Genomic DNA, 12,693 nt, shown 5'->3' on the forward strand with positions numbered 1-12,693 from the left:
TGACCGTAACAGGGTTGACCGTAACAGGGTTGACAGTAACAGGGTTGACAGTAACAGGGTTGACAGTAACAGGGTTGACCGTAACAGGGTTGACCGTAACAGGGTTGACCGTAACAGGGTTGACGATTTCTTCTTGAATCAGTCATAAATCCCCACGTGACAGGTGGAATGGAAGCTTGTTGTGTGCAACAGGGAGTGGCAATTGAATGCTTCACATAAATATGTGCTAAAATATTTTTCACCTGTACTCGAGCCGATTCGTTTTCCACCACAAAACGGCCAAACATAATAAAACCAGTTCACCTGCTTTTACACTATGATTTGACTATTAGATGTTCAGGACCCAAAACCCCTAGGACCAAATAGTCCCAGGACCCAACACCCCTAGGACCAAACAGTCCCAGGACCCAACACCCCTAGGACCAAACAGTCCCAGGACCCAACACCCCTAGGACCAAACAGTCCCAGGACCCAACACCCCTAGGACCAAACAGTCCTAGGACCCAACACCCCTAGGACCAAACAGTCCTAGGACCCAACACCCCTAGGACCAAACAGTCCTAGGACCCAACACCCCTAGGACCAAACAGTCCTAGGACCCAACACCCCTAGGACCAAACAGTCCTAGGACCCAACACCCCTAGGACCAAACAGTCCCAGGACCCAACACCCCTAGGACCCAACACCCCTAGGACCAAACAGTCCTAGGACCCAACACCCCTAGGACCAAACAGTCCTAGGACCCAACACCCCTAGGACCCAACACCCCTAGGACCAAACAGTCCTAGGACCCAACACCCCTAGGACCCAACACCCCTAGGACCCAACACCCCTAGGACCCAACACCCCTAGGACCCAACACCCCTAGGACCAAACAGTCCTAGGACCCAACAGTCCTAGGACCCAACACCCCTAGGACCCAACACCCCTAGGACCCAACACCCCTAGGACCCAACACCCCTAGGACCCAACACCCCTAGGACCCAATACCCCTAGGACCCAACACCCCTAGTACCCAACACCACCCACAGCCTCACCTCCATGTTCTTGTAGAGGAAGACCTTGTCTCCGGAGACGACTGTGTAGAGCTTGGAGCGCAGGCCCCTCAGCTCCAGGTAGCCCTGCTGTTCAGGGGTCAGGGGTGAACCAGGGGTCATCAAGGAGTGTGGGGCCGATGAAGTAATCTCCCTGCTGCCCTCCTGGCCCCCCTTGGTAAAGTTCTGCAGAACTGACACCCACTCATTCCTCTCAACTACACACACACACACACACACACACACACACACACACACACACACACACACACACACACACACACACACACACACACACACACACACACACACACACACACACACACACACACACACACACACGAAGAGTGATTTAGCACGCAGCAGTGTGATATGAACAGCTTGATGTGGATGTCTGCATGATGGGCAGATGAGTTGCTGTTTCTAGAGTTCTCATTGTTGGGGGGTTGATTTGGACCCGGGTGGATTTCGGGCTTGCCGTGTCGTGGTAAGAATCAAATCAACTGTGAGTGTCTGTGCACCTTTTATCCTACTAAGGCTCTCTCTCAGCAGCTGCAGCTGCAGACACTAGCAGTGCCACTAGCCACTAGCGGTGCCAGGATTTAAAAATTGGCTGTGCCAGAGACATTTGCTGCCATGATGAAAGTATTTTTATGATGAGTGAAATGTTTCAAATTGCGACAAGAATAGGGTGGAGTGGCCTCCCGAGTTGTGCAGCGGTCTAAGGCATCGCAGTGCTTGAGGCATCACTACTGACCCGGGTTCAATCCCGGGCTTTGTCGCAGCCGGCCGTGACCGGGAGACCCATGAGGCGGCGCACAATTGGTCCAGTGTCGTCCGGGTTAGGGGAGGGTTTGGCTGGCCGAGATTTCCTTGTCCCATCGCACTCTAGCGACTCCTGTGGCGGGACGGGCGCAGTGCACGCTGACACGGTCGCCAGTTCTACAGTATTTTCTCCGACACATTGGTGCGGCTGGCTTCCGGATTAAGCGAACAGTGTGTCAAGAAGCAGTGCGACTTGGCACGGTTGTGTTTCAGAGGACGCAAGGCTCTCGACCTTCGCCTCTCCCGAGTCTGTACGGGAGTTGCAGAGATGGGACAAGACTGTAACTACCAATTTAACATGTGTTGAAAACACAGGGCTTTTAACAGATTATTCAAATGGCTGTTCGACAGAAAATCTAGTTTATTTCTAGTTTATTTGTTCAAGGTTCCCTTTGTTATTTCATTACAAAATAAAACGCTTGATTGTATTTAAAATGCATGAATGACTCATATGCTGTGTAATTAGCCAACATGAATCACTGATTGATTATATTGAAGTTAGGTTAAGACACATAAAACAGGACACGCTGTCACAGCTCCATGGTGGAGAGATTATATAAGGCTACATGATCCAAGAGAAAAATACACACTTGATTAGGCTACGTTATAGCATGCTAAATGTTTCAGATCAGTTATAGACGAACACTTGATTAGGCTACGTTATAGCATGCTAAATGTTTCAGATCAGTGATAGATGAACACTTGATTAGGCTACGTTATAGCATGCTAAATGTTTCAGATCAGTGATAGATGAACACTTGATTAGGCTACGTTATAGAATGCTAAATGTTTCAGATCAGTGATAGACGAACACTTGATTAGGCTACGTTATAGCATGCTAAATGTTTCAGATCAGTGATAGATGAACACTTGATTAGGCTACGTTATAGCATGCTAAATGTTTCAGATCAGTGATAGATGAACACTTGATTAGGCTACGTTATAGAATGCTAAATGTTTCAGATCAGTGATAGACGAACACTTGATTAGGCTACGTTATAGCATGCTAAATGTTGCAGATCGGTGATAGATGAACACTTGATTAGGCTACGTTATAGCATGCTAAATTTTTCAGATCAGTGATAGACAAACACTTGATTAGGCTACGTTATAGCATGCTAAATGTTTATGATCGGTGATAGATGAGCTATACCACCACTTATTTGCCCAGCCAGAGATCAATTAACCAAATATACAGACGGAGATTCAGTGAAACAAAATCCCATTGATTGATGATCAGACACAGTCACAGGCGAGTGAAGAGCATGATCCACTTGTTAAGCTACTGTACATAACATGTCAGCAAAGTGTTCTGATCAGTTAATATATGAGCTAACTGGAATAACTTGGATCATTAGCACTCACCTCAACTTAGCTAACATTTCCCCAACCTACATATTGTGAAATATTCGATTCAGACCTTGATTGATTTATGAAGACGAGTCGCCCACGATTGTCTCAATCAAAACAGTGCTGAAATTATCATCTAGTTGACCATTGCTTTAATTATTATAAGGGTTGATATGATTTCGGGATTTAAGCAACAATTGATCAATAACTAAGGTGAGTTTTCCTCTCTCTGCGCTTTCCTAAGACCAGGGCTGCCATCCGCCTCCACCACATTGTTCTGAACACACAGTTATACTTGCACTAGTACACAGTAGAATACTTCCTATTATCTGACTAGTATAAGAAGAGGGACGAACCAAGTCCATGTGTATTATTAAACCATGGCTCAAAACATGCTGCTGTGTTTACTTGGGGTCAAGGTTTCTGGGCTGACAACCAGAGAACAACAAAGGATGTACACACACACACACACCCACACATACACTCACAGTCGCTCTCGGCTCTGAAGAGAAAGGTCCGGTTGGTTGTGACCACCTCAAACTTCTGCTCCCCCACGTTGGTCACCCCTGTAATGGCAGCCGTTGGTATGATCCTCTTAGAGTATACCTCCTGCAACACAACACACCATGACTCATACGACCGCTGTCACACACACACAACACGACACATCATGACTCATACGACGCTGTCACACACACACACACAACACACCATGACTCATACGACCGCTGTCACACACACACACAACACACCATGACTCATAGGACCGCTGTCAGACACACACACAACACACCATGACTCATACGACCGCTGTCACACACACACACACACACCATGACTCATATAACCGCTGTCACACACACAACACATCATGACTCATACGACGCTGTCACACACACACACACCATGACTCATACGACCGCTGTCACACACACACACACACACACACACACACACACACACACACACACACACACACACACACACACACACACACACACACACACACACACACACACACACACACACACACACACACACACACACACACCATGACTCATAGGACCGCTGTTAGACACACACAACACACCATGACTCATACGACCGCTGTCACACACACACCATGACTCATATAACCGCTGTCACACACACAACACATCATGACTCATACGACGCTGTCACACACACACACACCATGACTCATACGACCGCTGTCACACACACACACACACACACACACACACACACACACACACACACACACACACACACACACACACACACACACACACACACACACACACACACCATGACTCATACGACCGCTGTTAGACACACACAACACACCATGACTCATACGACCGCTGTCACACACAAACACACCATGACTCATACGACCGCTGTCACACACAACACAGACAATCAATAGAGAAACCACATCTCTGAGAAATACTAATGGGGGACATCATGACCTAGGTAATGTATAGACTAACAGGACAGTGTAGACGGCCAACTGAACTCATAGTTACCGCACCTTGTCGTTGTCAAAGTATCTCAGGTAGTCAACATCCAGCTTCACCCATCTCCTCTGGTAGTACAGAGACCTGCACACACATACATACAGTTAGGGAGGTCGTATACTGAATGTGTGTGTGTGCTGTGTGTGTGTGTGTGTGTGAGTGTGTGACATACCCCTGCGGTGGGTTCTTATCCAGCCAGCCCATCTTTAGAACAGGGGAGGGGCCATCTCTAGGGGGCTGGGCTAGGACCCTGCCTGTGACCGGCAGGTAGACACTCTCCTGTAGCGTACTCAGACCATAGTCCTGCCATGAGCTCTGACTGAGAGAAAGAAAGAGAGTGAAAGTGAGAGAAAGAAAGAAAATAAAGAGAGAGAGAGGAGAATGAAAGAGAGTGTTATTCCCTCTCTCTATGGGAACAATGATGTCACCAGAGGTCAGGGGTCAGGGGACACTAACCGGTTGCTGATTGGCTCGTTGTCATCGTCCAATAGTTCATCGTCGCTGCAGAGAGAGCTGTACCGCCCCTTCCCCCACCCCGGCACCGGCAGGAACACATCCTATTGGACAACACAGCCGTCACTGACACACAGCAACACAATAACATTACAGTCCAGACACATATTCAGAGTACACACACACACACTATCTTACCCTGTCTGCCATGTTCACAGACTGGGGCTTGGGGTAAACTTGGTCTGGATCTTCAGAGTCATCTGAACTGTCACCAAAATCTGACCCTGAGAGGGAGAGAGAGAAATTGAAAAACAACTCAAAATCTGACCCTGAGAGAGAGAGAGAAATTTTTCAAAAACAATTCCAAATCTGACCCTGACAGGGATGGAGAGAGAGAGAAATTTTAAAAACAGAGGTAACTTCCGAGCCACAGCCCCTAATAGAGGACAGGTCTAAAACAGTAGAGGACAGGTCTAAACCAGTACAGTAGGGGACAGGTCTAATACAGTACAGTAGGGGACAGGTCTAATACAGTACAGTAGGGGACAGGTCTAATACAGTACAGTAGAGGACAGGTCTAAAACAGTAGAGGACAGGTCTAATACAGTACAGTAGGGGACAGGTCTAAAACAGTAGAGGACAGGTCTAATACAGTACAGTAGAGGACAGGTCTAATACAGTACAGTAGAGGACAGGTCTAATACAGTACAGTAGAGGACAGGTCTAATACAGTACAGTCGAGGACAGGTCTAATACAGTAGAGGACAGGTCTAAAACAGTACAGTAGGGGACAGGTCTAAAACAGTACAGTAGAGGACAGGTCTAAAACAGTACAGTAGGGAACAGGTCTAATACAGTAGAGGACAGGTCTAAAACAGTACAGTAGAGGACAGGTTTAATACAGTACAGTAGAGGACAGGTCTAAAACAATACAGTAGAGGACAGGTCTAATACAGTACAGTAGAGGACAGGTCTAATACAGTAGAGGACAGGTCTAATACAGTACAGTAGAGGACAGGTCTAATACAGTAGAGGACAGGTCTAATACAGTACAGTAGAGGACAGGTCTAATACAGTACAGTAGAGGACAGGTCTAATACAGTACAGTAGAGGACAGGTCTAATACAGTACAGTAGAGGACAGGTCTAATACAGTACAGTAGGGGACAGGTCTAATACAGTAGAGGACAGGTCTAATACAGTAGAGGACAGGTCGAATACAGTAGAGGACAGGTCGAATACAGTAGAGGACAGGTCGAATACAGTAGAGGACAGGTCTAAAACAGTACAGTAGAGGACAGGTCTAATACAGTACAGTAGAGGACAGGTCTAATACAGTACAGTAGAGGACAGGTCTAATACAGTACAGTAGAGGACAGGTCTAATACAGTACAGTAGAGGACAGGTCTAAAACAGTACAGTAGAGGACAGGTCTCATACAGTACAGTAGAGGACAGGTCTAATACAGTACAGTAGGGGACAGGTCTAAAAGAGTACAGTAGAGGACAGGTTTAATACAGTAGAGGACAGGTCTAATACATTAGAGGACAGGTCTAATACAGTAGTGGACAGGTCTAATGCAGTACAGTAGAGGACAGGTCTAGTACAGTACAGTAGAGGACAGGTCTAATACAGTACAGTAGAGGACAGGTCTAATACAGTACAGTAGAGGACAGGTCTAATACAGTACAGTAGAGGACAGGTCTAATACAGTACAGTAGAGGACAGGTCTAATACAGTACAGTAGAGGACAGGTCTAATACAGTACAGTAGAGGACAGGTCTAATACAGTACAGTAGAGGACAGGTCTAATACAGTACAGTAGAGGACAGGTCTAATACAGTACAGTAGAGGACAGGTCTAATACAGTAGAGGACAGGTCTAATACAGTAGAGGACAGGTCTAATACAGTAGAGGACAGGTCTAAAACAGTACAGTAGAGGACAGGTCTAAAACAGTACAGTAGAGGACAGGTTTAATACAGTAGAGGACAGGTCTAATACAGTACAGTAGAGGACAGGTCTAATACAGTACAGTAGAGGACAGGTCTAATACAGTACAGTAGAGGACAGGTCTAATACAGTACAGTAGACGAAAGGTCTAAAACAGTACAGTAGAGGACAGGTTTAATACAGTAGAGGACAGGTCTAAAACAGTACAGTAGAGGACAGGTCTAATACAGTACAGTAGGGGACAGGTCTAATACAGTAAAGGACAGGTCTAATACAGTAGAGGACAGGTCTAATACAGTACAGTAGAGGACAGGTTTAATACAGTACAGTAGAGGACAGGTCTAATACAGTACAGTAGAGGACAGGTCTAATACAGTACAGTAGAGGACAGGTCTAATACAGTACAGTAGAGGACAGGTCTCATACAGTACAGTAGAGGACAGGTCTAATACAGTACAGTAGAGGACAGGTCTTATACAGTACAGTAGAGGACAGGTTTAATACAGTAGAGGACAGGTCTAAAACAGTACAGTAGAGGACAGGTCTAAAACAGTACAGTAGAGGACAGGTTTAATACAGTAGAGGACAGGTTTAATACAGTACAGTAGAGGACAGGTTTAATACAGTACAGTAGAGGACAGGTCTAATACAGTACAGTAGAGGACAGGTGTAATACAGTAGAGGACAGGTCTAATACAGTACAGTAGAGGACAGGTCTAAAACAGTACAGTAGAGGACAGGTCTAATACAGTAGAGGACAGGTCTAATGCAGTAGAGGACAGGTCTAATACAGTACAGTAGAGGACAGGTTTAATACAATACAGTAGAGGACAGGTTTAATACAGTACAGTAGAGGACAGGTTTAATACAGTACAGTAGAGGACAGGTTTAATACAGTACAGTAGAGGACAGGTCTAATACAGTACAGTAGAGGACAGGTCTAATACAGTACAGTAGAGGACAGGTCTAATACAGTACAGTAGAGGACAGGTCTTATACATTACAGTAGAGGACAGGTTTGATACAGTAGAGGACAGGTCTAATACAGTACAGTAGAGGACAGGTCTAATACAGTACAGTAGAGGACAGGTCTAATACAGTACAGTAGAGGACAGGTTTAATACAGTAGAGGACAGGTTTAATACAGTACAGTAGAGGACAGGTTTAGCAGCATTAGTGATATAAAGCGTCCATTTAAAGAAACATATTCTACAGTATGAGCTGTCTAACAACAAGACAACAGTTCTATCAGTCTATTGCTCTAATTCCTAGGAGACAAAGTCAGAAACTACTTCCACATGTCGACATAACTAGGTAAAGTTATGTTTTTTTTAATTAGTTAGGTCAAATTGGAGTTTGTGGTATTTATTAGGATCCCCACTGCAAAAGCATCAGCTACTCTTCCTGGGGTTCACATGAAACATGACATAATATATAGCACAGAACATTATTAGTCCAGGACTGAAATACATTTAAACCATCACACATAGTGTACATATCAGTACATACATACAATATCTAGGTGTAATATACAATACAGTGCAAATTATAATACTAAGATACATAAAATGGCTGCTTCTCTTCACAGTCCAGCCACCCTAGTCATAGACTGTTCTCTCTGCTTCCACACAGCAAGCGGTACCGGAGCACCACGTCTAGGACCAAGAGGCTTCTTAACAGCTTCTACCCCCAAGCTATAAGACTGCTGAACAGCTTCTACCCCCGAAGCTATAAGACTGCTGAACAGCTTCTACCCCCGAAGCTATAAGACTGCTGAACAGCTTCTACCCCCAAGCTATAAGACTGCTGAACAGCTTCTACCCCCAAGCTATAAGACTGCTGAACAGCTTCTACCCCCCCAAGCTATAAGACTGCTGAACAGCTTCTACCCCCAAGCTATAAGACTGCTGAACAACTTCTACCCCCAAGCTATAAGACTGCTGAACAGCTTCTACCCCCAAGCTATAAGACTGCTGAACAACTTCTACCCCCAAGCTATAAGACTGCTGAACAGCTTCTACCCCCCCAAGCTATAAGACTGCTGAACAGCTTCTACCCCCAAGCTATAAGACTGCTGAACAATTCATCAAATGGCCTCCAGGACTATTTACATTTCCCGGCCTCTGTTCTGGACCTGGGGACTGTGAAGAGACCTCTGGTTGCATGTCTTGTGTTGTACTGACTGTGTGTGAAACTGCTTGAACAGACAGTTCGTACCTTCAACGGTACCTCGCACAAAGACCAATAGTGATGCAGTCAATCTCTCCTCAACTTTGAGCCAGGAGACATGCGTGTTAATGACACTTTCCTCCGTGTACATCTAAGTGCAATACGTGCTGCTTTGTTCTGGACCAACTTACCTACTGTTTGTCCTTTTTTGCCGCACATGACCACACAGCTGGGCAGTAGTCCAGGTGAAACTACACATGACCACACAGCTGGGCAGTAGTCCAGGTGAAACTACACATGACCACACAGCTGGGCAGTAGTCCAGGTGAAACTACACATGATCCCACAGCTGGGCAGTAGTCCAGGTGAAACTACACATGACCACACAGCTGGGCAGTAGTCCAGGTGAAACTACACATAACCACACAGCTGGGCAGTAGTCCAGGTGAAACTACACATGACCACACAGCTGGGCAGTAGTCCAGGTGAAACTACACATAACCCCACAGCTGGGCAGTAGTCCAGGTGAAACTACACATGACCACACAGCTGGGCAGTAGTCCAGGTGAAACTACACATGACCACACAGCTGGGCAGTAGTCCAGGTGAAACTACACATGACCACACAGCTGGGCAGTAGTCCAGGTGAAACTACACATGATCCCACAGCTGGGCAGTAGTCCAGGTGAAACTACACATGACCACACAGCTGGGCAGTAGTCCAGGTGAAACTACACATGATCCCACAGCTGGGCAGTAGTCCAGGTGAAACTACACATGACCACACAGCTGGGCAGTAGTCCAGGTGAAACTACACATGACCCCACAGCTGGGCAGTAGTCCAGGTGAAACTACACATGACCCCACAGCTGGGCAGTAGTCCAGGTGAAACTACACATGACCCCACAGCTGGGCAGTAGTCCAGGTGAAACTACACATGACCACACAGCTGGGCAGTAGTCCAGGTGAAACTACACATGATCCCACAGCTGGGCAGTAGTCCAGGTGAAACTACACATGACCCCACAGCTGGGCAGTAGTCCAGGTGAAACTACACATGACCACACAGCTGGGCAGTAGTCCAGGTGAAACTACACATGACCCCACAGCTGGGCAGTAGTCCAGGTGAAACTACACATAACCCCACAGCTGGGCAGTAGTCCAGGTGAAACTACACATAACCACACAGCTGGGCAGTAGTCCAGGTGAAACTACACATAACCCCACAGCTGGGCAGTAGTCCAGGTGAAACAACACATGACCCCACAGCTGGGCAGTAGTCCAGGTGAAACTACACATGACCCCACAGCTGGGCAGTAGTCCAGGTGAAACTACACATGACCCCACAGCTGGGCAGTAGTCCAGGTGAAACTACACATGACCCCACAGCTGGGCAGTAGTCCAGGTGAAACAACACATGACCCCACAGCTGGGCAGTAGTCCAGGTGAAACTACACATGACCCCACAGCTGGGCAGTAGTCCAGGTGAAACTACACATAACCCCACAGCTGGGCAGTAGTCCAGGTGAAACTACACATGACCCCACAGCTGGGCAGTAGTCCAGGTGAAACTACACATGACCCCACAGCTGGGCAGTAGTCCAGGTGAAACAACACATGACCCCACAGCTGGGCAGTAGTCCAGGTGAAACTACACATGACCACACAGCTGGGCAGTAGTCCAGGTGAAACTACACATAACCACACAGCTGGGCAGTAGTCCAGGTGAAACTACACATGACCACACAGCTGGGCAGTAGTCCAGGTGAAACTACACATAACCCCACAGCTGGGCAGTAGTCCAGATCGACCAAACTAGGACCTGTCTGGTTGATTACGGTGTCAAGGCAGAGAAACGCCCTGTCATGGACAGACCTCTTCCCATTTTAGCAAACATTTAGTCTATATGTTTTGACCATGACAGCTTTCTATCTAGGGTTACACCCATAAATGTAGTTTCCTCAAATTGCTCAATAGCCACATTATTAACTAATAGACCTAAATTAGGTTTAGTGTTGAGTGAGCGACTTGTCACAAAAAATTGTGTTTTTAGTTTGAGATATTTAACACCAGCCAGTAGTCCAGTTAACAACACATGACCTAGAACTGCTGGAGCTCTGTCCAGGTGAAACCTGTTGTTAGTTACCCATTCAGAACTGGCTGGAGCTCCAGGTGAAACCTGTTGTTAGTTACCCATTCCAGAACTGACTGGAGCTGTAGTAAGGTTAGTTACCCATTCTAGAACTGACTGGAGTCCAGGTGAAACTGTTGTTAATTACCCCATTCCAGAACTGGGCTGTAGCTCCTGTGTTAAACCGGTTGTTAGTTACCCATTCTAGAACTGACAGTAGTCCATGTTAAACTGTTGTTAGTTACCCATTCTAGAACTGGCAGTAGTCCAGGTGAAACCTGTTGTTAGTTACCCCATTCTAGCTGGGAGTAGTCCTCTGTGTTAAACCTGTTTTTAGTTACCCATTCTAGAACTGACCACACAGCTGGGCAGTAGTCCAGGTGAAACAACACATGACCCCACAGCTGGGCAGTAGTCCAGGTTAAACCTGTTTTTAGTTACCCATTCAGCTGGGCTGGAGCCAGGTGAAACTTGTTAGTGACCACATTCAGCTGGGCTGTAGTCCAGGTTAAACCTGTTGTTAATTACCCCAGAACTGGACTGGAGCCAGATGTTAAACCTGTCTGTTGATTACCATTCCAGAACTGAGAAAGCCTGTCATGTTAAACCTGTTGTTCTTCCCATTTTAGCAAACATTTAGTCTATGTTATGTTTTGACCATGACTAGAACTGACTGGATCTGGGTTAACCCATAAATGTTAGTTACCCATTCTAGAATGACTGGAGCTCTAATAACCACATTAGTTACCATTTAGAACTGACTAGAGCTCTATGTTAAACCTGTGTTAGTTACCCAAAAAATTGTGTTTTTAGTTTGAGATATTTAACACCAGCCTATTGTTAGTTAACCATTCTAGAACTGACTGGAGCTCTGTGTTAAACCTGTTTTTAGTTACCCATTCTAGAACTGACTGGAGCTCTGTGTGAAACCTGTTGTTAGTTACCCATTCTAGAACTGACTGGAGCTCTGTGTTAAACCTGTTTTTAGTTACCCATTCTAGAACTGACTGGAGCTCTGTGTGAAACCTGTTGTTAGTTACCCATTCTAGAACTGACTGGAGCTCTATGTTAAACCTGTTGTTAATTACCATTCCAGAACTGACTGGAGCTCTGTGTTAAACCGGTTGTTAGTTACCCATTCTAGAACTGACTGGAGCTCTATGTTAAACCTGTTGTTAATTACCATTCCAGAACTGACTGGAGCTCTGTGTTAAACCGGTTGTTAGTTACCCATTCTAGAACTGACTGGAGCTCTATGTT

At 46.1% G+C, this 12,693-nt stretch overlaps 1 protein-coding gene and 1 long non-coding RNA gene across 51 annotated transcripts in view; one reads left to right on the forward strand and one right to left on the reverse strand.

The window, feature by feature from the left end:
• Positions 1-12,693, reverse strand: part of LOC118375885 (arf-GAP with Rho-GAP domain, ANK repeat and PH domain-containing protein 1-like) — a 95,479-nt gene that overhangs the window by 62,922 nt on the left and 19,864 nt on the right. For all 50 annotated transcript variants that reach the window (XM_052462814.1, XM_052462628.1, XM_052462664.1 and 47 more), the window contains exons 3-8: positions 5,381-5,466; positions 5,186-5,286; positions 4,902-5,048; positions 4,744-4,813; positions 3,698-3,818; positions 1,038-1,252 (exon numbers count right to left, since the gene is read on the reverse strand). In XM_052462814.1, the coding sequence (XP_052318774.1) occupies positions 1,038-1,252; positions 3,698-3,818; positions 4,744-4,813; positions 4,902-5,048; positions 5,186-5,286; positions 5,381-5,466 (740 nt within the window). The remainder of the gene's footprint in view (positions 1-1,037; positions 1,253-3,697; positions 3,819-4,743; positions 4,814-4,901; positions 5,049-5,185; positions 5,287-5,380; positions 5,467-12,693) is intronic.
• LOC127907527 (uncharacterized) lies at positions 9,533-10,915 on the forward strand. The gene is made up of 6 exons (XR_008064793.1): positions 9,533-9,627; positions 9,828-9,947; positions 10,068-10,227; positions 10,308-10,427; positions 10,588-10,707; positions 10,828-10,915. It is a non-coding gene; the product is annotated as an uncharacterized LOC127907527 (long non-coding RNA).

The sequence above is a fragment of the Oncorhynchus keta genome, chromosome 1, assembly GCF_023373465.1.
Source record: "Oncorhynchus keta strain PuntledgeMale-10-30-2019 chromosome 1, Oket_V2, whole genome shotgun sequence".
In the NCBI taxonomy this organism is placed as follows: Eukaryota; Metazoa; Chordata; class Actinopteri; order Salmoniformes; family Salmonidae; genus Oncorhynchus; species Oncorhynchus keta.